This window comes from Pyrus communis, chromosome 5, assembly GCF_963583255.1.
Source record: "Pyrus communis chromosome 5, drPyrComm1.1, whole genome shotgun sequence".
Classification (NCBI taxonomy): Eukaryota; Viridiplantae; Streptophyta; class Magnoliopsida; order Rosales; family Rosaceae; genus Pyrus; species Pyrus communis.
In genome coordinates this window covers 5,529,873-5,540,312 of record NC_084807.1, presented here as the reverse complement: position 1 = coordinate 5,540,312, position 10,440 = coordinate 5,529,873, and the positions used below count along the sequence as shown (strand labels likewise).

Below are 10,440 nucleotides of genomic sequence, written 5' to 3'. Positions count from 1 at the left end.
ATGGAAATTTAGAAGGGATCCATCTAATCCACTTAAAAAAACATCATGCTAAATTAATGCACTCTTCTCCCTTTATCCGATTCATCAAAAAGCTTTGTGCTAATAAGTACAGACAGTGGTTGTTGGCATAACCTGATAAGCACCGCCAGCACTGAATTACTGGGAAAATATAATAACACTTTACAATGGTGAAAAAGGTTTGATATCCAGAATGTCACTTGAGTGACCCCAGCTTGTCATCCTCAATTTGGTAGGGGATCTTTATGAAGGCCAACTATTTCCTAGTCAGTACAGATCTGAGAAAATCGATGATTCAAAATAACATATTATATCTCATTATAATTCCGGCAATTTTGCTCTTCAAGGGGTATTAGACTGATCCAACCATTGCCCTTGACTATTACTACCTTAAACCCATTACAACACAAACTGAGTATCTAAGAACAGATAAAAATTAGCCACTAAGACCGTTAATACCAGCAAATAAGAAACCCAACCGACAATTAAGCCCCTAAATTGCCCCAACACTCAACTACAAAATGCACACCAAAAACAAACTTTTCCTTCAATCAACCTTTGTAATGTTGTTTAAAAGTATTGCAAGAAATTTCGAACAAAGACCAAGTTTTTCACCTTCACAGTGAACCAGTTGGCAGAAGGAAAATAGATAAATGCCATTTGGAAGGAAATAAGAAACTCAGTGATTTGATGTTCCTAGTAATATTTTGCAATTAACATATTTTTCCACTGTTAATAAATTCTATTTTATGGTTATGGTGATTCTTGTATCCGTAATTGAACCCTAACAGAAATCCGGCTATGTAATGTAAAACTAACAGTTTGTAATTGTGGTCTTATGTTATCCTAAAAAAAAAATATAATCATCATCAGTCTGCATAAACCAAATCATATAGCAATAACATTTCATATCCATAAAGACATGGAACTTACTTATGCATACAGTATTTGAACTCTTGGCCCCTAAGCATATCTTTTTCACCTTCTTCAAGCTACAATAAGAACACAACCCATGTAAAATAACAAATGTAACATGTCGAATCCAATAACGGAGAATCTAATATGGTCCATCTTACCGGATCGCTCTCGTAGATTAGCTCATAGCAAGTTGGAGAAAGGCATCGCAAAGCGCAATTTTCTTTGGCTATCAAAGAGGATTTGCATTGCCAACCCCACAATCCGCTATTCCAATCATAAAAAACAAAAAGGAGCAGTCAGAGACCAACGGTTTTCAAAAAAAAAAAAAAAAAACTGCGTGCCAATCCATCGTCACATACTTTAAAGCAACGAGTTCTAAATGCATTGAAAGAATTTTTCTCAAACAGTTTTAATTCAATACAGTTTGCAGGTAGACCATGTCAATCATACAACGAGTTCTTGTTGCATTAAGTCAAAAAAAAATAAAGTGGCTTTCTTTAAAACTAATAACTCAAATATTTTGGTGGGGTTAAATCAAATCCCACTCTAATCACACATCCATAGCTCAAAAAGAAATTAAACTGTTTCTAATTTTCTTGCCACTAATTTTTTAATTTCCATGCAAGAATTAGTAAAGATAGAAAATGGGAAATCAAAAAAGAGAGAGAAGGAAGTGGATATACCTCTCAATGTCAGCATAACACTGGCTCTTCTTCTGCCTTGTCTCAATATCCTGTCAAATATACCACACAAAAAAAAGAACCCATCATAAATTCAGAATTAGTATTCAAAAATAAAGACCCACAAACACTGAAACATATAAGAAATTAACAGAAGAAGAAGAAGAAGAGGAATTTGGAATACAGAGATTGGGCGACGAGACTTGGCATTTGTATTGATGGGAGAGAAGAGCAAGAATACTAGTAGAAGAATTAGAATTCTGAGCAGGGAAGAAGATGAAAAATTCTGATTTGCCATTTGCGTTCTATTCCTTCTGCTTCTGGGACTTCGGTTGAATTTGGGACGACGATCGAATCAAATTCTAACGTGCCTCTTCTTTTCGTCGTCCTTGAATTGAAGCAGTGAGATTGTGAACTGTACAAAACGGACACCCAAAGTGATTTGGGCTCAAAGGGGACGGTGCTGCGTAAGTTAATAGCCCAATATTGAGGAAAAATAATATCCAATATCATCGTTTATTGGGTCAATAGTTACGTGGGCTTGTAATAACACTTTTCATCCGTTTTGCCATTCACCAGGTGATGGGAAGGGAATGACAATTCGCAACTTGTGGAACGGAAATTCGAGGTTTGGATTTTTCGGATTGAAGAATTTATTGTTGTTGACTAGAGTGGGGATACTTTGACCAACCGTTGATTTTTGAGTCAACGTATCCTGAATTATTCTTATGTTTCAAACCCTGAAGTATGATTGACGGATTTTTGAAATTAACGATTGAAATGCATGTGTGGATTCAATCGATATTTGTGAGTAAGGATTATTTTATATATGCAAAGGATTGTAAAATGCTTTTAAATGAGATCGATGGACTTTTTAATTACAAACGGCTTACTACTGTCGCTCACACGAGCTTTATAGTTTATCTAGAAAGGTGCAGCGGGAAAAACAAATTCTAAATAAGCTATAAAGCTCGTCTGAGTGACAGTAGTATGTGTTTAATTTGTTACCCTTTATTGTATTTTTGTTTCCATTAAATATTTGACGTATATTATATATGAACCCCAATTGACTCTATATATTCTTGTAGCATTATTGTTTTTTATCATGAGTCGATTTTGAACGTATCTCAAAATCAGAGCGTGACAACTATCGAAACCAAGTTACGTAGCCCAGAGTGAGAGGCTAGTGAATCCAGTCTACGGGAATAACTTAAGATTTTACGTAAGCGGTTGTCTCGTCTTATATTGTCTGCATGTGATGATTGCTTTCGTCATCTTCTTGTTCCTTGTGTTTTCGTTAGGAAGTTGTACGCCTTTAAAGCCCGAGGCAAATAAGTTGGAAAATATATTTTGTCTGCCTTTGTCACCATTTTCTTGGTGTTTTTCTCGGCAACCAAGCAAGTTTCCCTCCAATTTTTATCTCTCAGCTGTTACATGGCCATTGAATTGTACCATAACGTCTTTAGAGAAACTGAGAATGTGTTCCTTGTAGCAGATTCCAGTCGTGGAAAGTTAACGGTGTAATTGGATTTGCAATAGAGAGAGACCCATGCCTACAATCCGCCTCTACTCATCGCTAGCTCCGCCCAACAGCCGCCGTCCCACTTCTCTGCTGCCTTCAATCGCATCCTTACTCAAAGGCTGCAAAACCCAATTCCATCTCGAACAAATCCACGCCCACATTGTCCGTAAAGGTTTGGAGCAAGATTGCTTCCTCATAAGCCAGTTCATCTGCCTCTCCAACGCTCTCGCTTCCCTCTCTTACTCCACCGCTGTATTTGACCGCGTCCTCAGCCCCAACACCTTTCTCTGGAACTGTCTGATCAAAGGGTACTGCGAAAGGTCTGGTTTTTTGGGCATTGTTTCTCTGTTTGTTCGGATGAAGAGGGAGGAGGGCCTTCCGGATAGGTATACGTACCCGTCTCTCTTTAAGGCGTGTGCGAGTGAGGGGAGGGTCTGGGAAGGAAGGGCGATACACGGGTCGGCGGTGAGGTGTGGAGTTGACGGGGATGTGTTTGTAGGCACCAGTTTGATTGATTTGTACGGGAAATGCAGGGAGATTGTTTGCGCTCGCAAGGTGTTTGATGGAATGTCTGAGAGAAGTGTGGTTTCTTGGACGACTATGGTTGTTGGGTATGCTAGTGTTGGGGATTTGGTGGAGGCCAACAAGCTGTTTGATCAGATGCCCCAGAGAAATGCAGTGTCGTGGAATGCGATTATTAGTGGGTTTGTAAAGATGGGGGATTTGGTCAATGCTAGGAGGATCTTTGATCAAATGCCTGAGAAGAATGTGGTTTCTTATACTACTATGATCGATGGATATGCCAAGTGTGGAGATATGGCGTCTGCGAGATTTTTGTTTGAGCAATGCTCGGATAAAGATATCGTTGCGTGGTCAGCATTGATATCAGGGTATGCTCAAAATGGTCAACCTAACGAGGCTTTAAAGATATTTCAAGAAATGAGTACGAAGAATGTTAAGCCTGACGAGTTTATAATGGTGAGCTTGATGTCAGCTTGTTCCCAAGTGGGTTGCTTGCAGGTGGCTAAATGGGTTGATTCTTACCTGAGCCAGAGCTCCATTGATGTTCGTCAGGCTCATGTTCTCGCAGCTCTGATTAACATGAATGCAATGTGTGGGAATATGGAAAGAGCAACACGTTTGTTTGAAGAGATGCCTAAGCGGGATTTGATTTCATACTGTTCTATGATACAAGGGTTGTCGATTAATGGTCAAGGGGATCAGGCTGTTTCCCTCTTCAATAAGATGCTAACTGAAGGTTTAGCTCCGGATGAGGTTGCTTTTACAGTCATCCTGACAGTTTGTAGTCGCTCTGGGCTTGTAGAGGAGGGTTGGCACTTCTTTGAATCAATGAGACATAAGTACCATTTAAATCCCTCTCCTGATCATTATGCATGTATAGTTAGTCTTCTTAGCCGGTCAGGACGGTTAAAAGCAGCTTATGATCTTCTAAAATCAATGCATGAGAAGCCTCATGCTGGCGCTTGGGGTGCACTACTAGCAGCCTGTAAGCTAAACTGCAATGCTGAGCTAGGAGAGTTAGTTGCTTATCGACTTTTTGAGCTTGAACCCCAAAATCCTGGTAATTATGTGCTCTTGTCCGATATCTATGCAGCAACAGGGCGCTGGTTTGATGTTTCTGCTGTAAGAACCAAAATGGAAGAGCGAGGGATTAAAAAGATACCCGGTATTAGTTATTTAGTTTAAAAGGTTGAGCTTCTTGGAAACTCTCTTTATGCAGTGCCTGGAGTGGAGTGTATATAGAGAGACACACCATCTTCCTTGGTGTCTACATCGTGGAGTTGGAATTGATAAAAAAGATTTAGTTCTACACCTAGCTTATAGGTGCTTAAGGAACCAGGCTGCCGAGGCTGCCTTCTACGACACTCCTTATTGCAAGCTTCAAGTGAGATTGCATGGGTGGTAGAGACAGAGACATAAACGTTTTTGTTCAAAGGAGGTAATACACCACTTATATTTCAAAACTTAAGAGTTCATTTGTGGAAGTTGATCAGTTTTGTAGCTAGTCCATTCAAACAGTGATCTCCTATGTTGCCAGTGCTGCTAATAAGGATGTATTCTAAACTTGGCTTTAAGTATGAGTAGTCCTGTGTATGAATAAGGACCGGTCCATTCCTCACTTCCATAAAAATGGCAAAATTTGATCCCTTTTACAGTCAATTGTAATAAGGCGACCATAAAGTTTTCAGTATCAGCTTCAACAACCTTACTTTATTTTTGAACTGTAAATTAAGTAGATTAACTTGTTAGCATGAAAGTGAAAATGTGTAATCTGCTTTGTTTTTCTGGATTTGGAATACTACGCTGAGGACTTTGAAATTTCAATTATGCGTTTTTATTCACTCAAAGGTTTCAAATGCAACTGGTGTGTGCTTTCTATCCACTTTGGTTGCTTATAGATCTTATTAACCCAAAGATTTCCTCTTATTTGGTTTAAGATTTTCAATATGTTTAATTAATGCATCATTGCAGTTTATTAAGACAATCTTCTTCCCTTGAGAGCTTAATCCGGGATCAACTATCAGCCAAGCAACCTGAAGCTTATGAGTGGTTTATCTCTAAGCAAGTTCCGTGGTGGTATCTTCCCTTGTTAATTATTTGAAGGGAACCGTGCTTTACTGCTGCTACTAATGTGTATGTTATCCTCTATTGTTTAATGTGTCTTATAATTTTTCTAGATGGATTTGAAGATTATATAGATTTAATCCTGCTTCAATCTGCTTCCAGGTCTAGTAAGGTAACGCACTAGGGGTCTAGCAACACAAGTGACACATCTCTCCTCATGCTTGCACTGATATGCTATGCAGCAATTACAAAACTTGGTCAAGCAAAAGTTTCTTGCCCTCAATTCTTTGTTAGGTAGGCCTGGTATTTTTTTACAGATAAAACTTAAAGTTTAATGTTTGCTTTTTTGGTTTGGCTGCGGATTTAGTTGTTTCCATATGTGCTGGTTCGTGCTTGATTCCTTCTAGAGTCCCCTTTCTGAACAACTGGAAACCTCTGCATAAACCACAAAGCAGGATGTTGACTCCTACATTTTGTAAAATATGAGTTTTATTAGTTTTACATTTGTTCCTGTGGACTTGTTTACAGATTCCAATTTCCTTCTCATTAATTATTTTTGTTTCTTCTAAAAAATGATGAGCAGGATGTGTGGCAAGGAACTCAATTGCTAGCTATTGACGTTGTTGCCGCTATGGGGTTGCTTAAAAGGGTCTTTCATGGAGATGAACTGACAGAAAAAGAAAAGAAAGGTCTACAGAGAACTCTGACCGACATAGTATCAGTTGTTCCTATTGGTGTTTTAGCGCCTCTTCCTGTGAGATATCTTCCTCGTATCTTCTTCTATCCTTATATTTACACTCGAATGACTCTAGCCTTGTTTTTTTTTTTTTGAAATGATAGGATTCTCATCTTAGTTCTTCATCAGGCTGATGTGGTTTATCACTTGAGGAGGTTTACGGGCATATAACAAGGCGTGCTTTAGATACTTTGTTTATATCGCATTATTGTGCGATATTGCAAGTGAATCACTTGAGAGGCTTATCACTCGGTCCACACCGATGAAAGTCAACGATGGATTTTTATGGGAGATGTAAATCGAATGTGGATGGCATAAGAGACCGGCAATGGCGTTGGTTGGTAGGTTTACACAGAGGTTTCCCGGTTGTTCGGAAAGGGGGCTCCACAAGGAATCAAACGAGATTTACATGTATCGAGTCAGGAAACAACTCTATCCAAGCCACACAAAGCCTCTTGGACTACAGGCTCAGCAGACTTCCACTGCAAATAATACTCTGAATACTTGTTTTTTTCTTTCTTTTTTGAGGAAAATCAATCGAACATCTTTGATTTCATAAAAGCATGTGTACACTTTCAATGTCAACCAATCAAATCCTTGTATAATTCCATTCCACTAAAATATGTCTTGTTATCTAAGGCCTTTCACAGTGGTTCGAGCGAGTTTAACTTTTATGTGTTAGAATTTATCACCTTGAGTTTGATTCTTGTAACACAATTGTTAGGTATCAATGGTGTGAGTTTGATAAAGGTGAGTTCTACTTATTAATTGTGGAACTCATCTAATTTGTACTCTACAATTGCTCATTTTTGTATTGCAATCACACTCATCTAATTTTTTTTTTTTTTTTTTTTTAACAAACAGCTTTTGAATTGAATAATTTAAACAGTTTATAAAATGTAGTGTATAAAAATTATTTCCCATTAATATTCATAATTAAAAATAGCCTATAATAATATTTCAAGTTGACATCCACTCATCTCCCTGAATAAAATTCTGCACAGAATACGCATTAACATGTTCAGATGGGATTTTGCTGGTCCAGTTCCATCTCTGGGACAAATCAGAACCCGGTCCAGAATTCCCAAACTCCCCATAAAAAAGGGTGTTGAGAGCAAAATCCCCACTCCAAGGCATCCACCCTTGGGGTGTAATAAGAGCTTCCATACTGCAGTTTATAAAAACCGTCCTCGAATACTCCTTCCACGGCCTTCCCAAGTAGTTCTTGTGCACCTCCGGCTTGCTCCGGTACAACTTCATGTACTCTTCCGTGCCGTTGATCGAGCAGTTTCGAAACACGAAACCCGTTGTCATCGCAGGGTCTGTTCTTCCGTGGGCTGTGACGGCATTGTTTTCGCCTTTCTCGGGTTGGAGTTGCCGTGGACGGAGGAGGATGGTGCAATCTTGGAAGATGGAAGCTGAGTTTCCGAAGATGAAATCGACGTTGCCTTGGATGGTGCATGATTTGTAGAACTGGCGGTTGCCTTGTGCGTAGAGGGTGTCTTGATTGCCTATGAATTCGCAGTTTTCGATCACGGAGAGGTCGCTGTCTGATCGGAAAGCAACTGCTTGGTGGGTGTCGGGACCTGCTGTGTTTTGGATTGTCAGTCCGCTTGCCATGAACCCATCACCAACAACCCCTGTCACATACATCAACAAATTAATAAAATAATGCAAGATAATTATGATTCAATGACATGAAAAATTATAGAACAAGTGATGAAAAACTAGGTATTGTTGCTTAAATGAGAGGGAAACATATTCTGATAAAGATGTTGTCCAACAAAACGCGGTAGTAATACGAAATGCGATAAGCAGTAAGGTACTAGCTATAATTCTATACGTCAAGTAACATTACTTGTATCATATTTACTGAAAACGTTAGCGATGAAAACGTATCTCATAGAGCGAGTTCCATTTACTTGTGGGTAAAGCTACTACCCATACCGCATGCGCCTAATTCCCCGTACTCTACATGACAATGGCAATGCACTCTTCACCGCCAAGTTGTGACGTAATAGTATTCCAATTATCAAACAAAAACAATATTTACGATAATTTCTGAAAAATAGAAAAATAAATAAAAATACCGACCGACGGTGGCAGTGTTGTATGTGGAAATTCCAGGCTGGCCCACGTTCAACGACCCGGTAATGACTGTTTTACCCATCCCGTCCCCCAAAAACACCACGTTCCGCTTCTCTAAGGGCACCCTCACGGTCTCTTCGTACACCCCAGCCTTTATCCCAATCACGAACCTCTCCCTTCCCGCGTTATCCGGTGCGGCATTAACCGCCTCCTGCACCGTCCTGTAATCACACAATTTCTCCTTGCACACCGTCACGTTCGCCGTTAAACCCGACGGCATCCCGGCCCGAAATCCCGGGTCGGGACCTCCGTGCTCCAGCCGCTCCCAGAACCGGTCTCGCTCCGTCTTGGGCGGGGCCCATATTTTTGTGTCGTTACCGAAGTTGTCGTACGAGGCCATCATGCCGAGCGCGTTGCTGGATTTGGCGATCAAACTGTCGAGAAACGATATCGTCTCGTTGACCATGTTGGTGTCGTTGGCGTACTTGAGGCCCGACCAGCAGCCATACTGGTAGAGCAACGCGGAGCTCATGGAGGCACGCGCGTTTTTAATTTTACCGCGTGAGAGACTGTCGGTGGCGAGAGAAATTCGGTACAGGGAGTTAGCGAGGATTTCGAGGCAGTTATTCGCGGCGGTCGTGCGGTTTAGGTTGCCCGTGGAGGAGTCCAGGATAGTCTTGACCATTCCCTGCGCCGTCTCGATGCCGTCGCCGGAGAGTTGGACGGCGAATTGGATGGTCTGGACAGGGGTGGTGCTGGGGTCAGTGACGATGTTGGTGAGGGAGGCTTGACACGCGTCGGGGAAGCGCGTGGCTTTGCAGGCTTGCTCGATCTGAGGTAGGGGGGATGTGGGCTGGTGGTGGTGGTGAGAGGCGGAGGATAGAGAGAGGTAGAGAGTGAGGAAGAGGAGAGAGAGGAAGAGGGAAGCCATGAGGAGGAGGAATTTGGTTTTGCGGGGAGAAGAAGAAGATGCACAGCGTTGCCGTTGCCATTGCCATGGAGGTTTAAATAAGGAGGGCGGCATGGATGGGTCAAATATAGTAAAGGATTTGGAAATTCATGTGATATGTCGGGATTTTGGTTTGTTGCTGATTTTTTTGTTGGTTTTATTTATTTTTGGGATGGATAAGAAAAGAATTTCAGTTGCAGATTGCAGCTTCTTTGATTGGAGGAATAGAGTGACCTGTTTCCCTGTCAAGTCAACGGCTTCGGCCATGACCAGTTCTATAGTGAGTGAAGGGGCAGGCCTTGGATAGATTTTTTAGTGTGGCCGAAATACGGGTTGTATATTACGTGTTATTGTATAAATGTTAAAATATATGTGCTAAAATGTTACTAATTTAAAAAATAAAATTTTCAACTACTTGTATAAAAATATGTGATGCATTAACCGTGTTTCGATCAATGAAAAATATCTTGGAACGAATTTGCTAATCGCTATTGAACTTATTATTATTTTTTTAAAGGAAAAGTAAACTTACAACGAGGCCACTCAAACGGATTTTAAAACCATACCTATCACAGATTAGTTTGGGATAATATTACAAGGAACATTGTTGAATCAATATAAGAATGATTACAAAGATGTTCAAAATTTGATGAAGAAATGCCAAATGACTTTGGAAATAAACATGCCAAAATCGGAAATCAACAACAGTCTATTATGTATCATTATTGTTAGGTTTAAGTGCAACATGTTACGTATAGACCATTGTCGATTTTCAATTTTAGTACGTTTATTTGATCACTACTTTTATTTCTAATATTGATACATTGATTTCCAAGTGCATGTATAGGTTATTATTGATTTCTGATTTTGGTACGTATATTTGATAGGCACGTTTATTTCCAATATTGGTACATTGATTTTCAATTTTGGTACATTTATTTTC

The 10,440-nt window shown here is 40.1% G+C and overlaps 2 protein-coding genes and 1 long non-coding RNA gene across 3 annotated transcripts; 2 read left to right on the top strand and 1 right to left on the bottom strand.

The window, feature by feature from the left end:
• The first annotated feature begins 2,999 nt into the window (after positions 1-2,999).
• On the top strand, positions 3,000-5,191 carry LOC137735484 (putative pentatricopeptide repeat-containing protein At5g37570). The gene has a single exon (XM_068474916.1). It carries the CDS (start codon positions 3,166-3,168, stop codon positions 4,843-4,845), a length of 1,680 nt encoding a protein of 559 aa, XP_068331017.1. The 5' UTR covers positions 3,000-3,165; the 3' UTR covers positions 4,846-5,191.
• A 605-nt stretch (positions 5,192-5,796) lies between these two features.
• LOC137735483 (uncharacterized) lies at positions 5,797-7,195 on the top strand. The gene is made up of 3 exons (XR_011068657.1): positions 5,797-6,018; positions 6,308-6,478; positions 6,565-7,195. It is a non-coding gene; the product is annotated as an uncharacterized lncRNA (long non-coding RNA).
• Positions 7,196-7,358: 163 nt separating this feature from the next.
• LOC137733831 (probable pectinesterase/pectinesterase inhibitor 51) lies at positions 7,359-9,681 on the bottom strand. The gene is made up of 2 exons (XM_068473025.1): positions 8,555-9,681; positions 7,359-8,100 (listed from the first exon to the last, which is right to left on the bottom strand). Exons 1-2 carry the CDS (start codon positions 9,570-9,572, stop codon positions 7,421-7,423), a joined length of 1,698 nt encoding a protein of 565 aa, XP_068329126.1. The 5' UTR covers positions 9,573-9,681; the 3' UTR covers positions 7,359-7,420.
• Positions 9,682-10,440: the final 759 nt, after the last annotated feature.

Bases quoted from the DNA above. Each gene is read 5' to 3' on its own strand.
- LOC137735484 (XM_068474916.1), top strand. From the start codon at position 3,166: ATGCCTACAATCCGCCTCTACTCATCGCTAGCTCCGCCCAACAGCCGC.
- LOC137733831 (XM_068473025.1), bottom strand. From the start codon at position 9,572: ATGCCGCCCTCCTTATTTAAACCTCCATGGCAATGGCAACGGCAACGC. The intron at 8,101-8,554 runs GTCGGTATTTTT...TGTATGTGACAG, and splicing joins ATACAACACTGCCACCGTCG to GGGTTGTTGGTGATGGGTTC.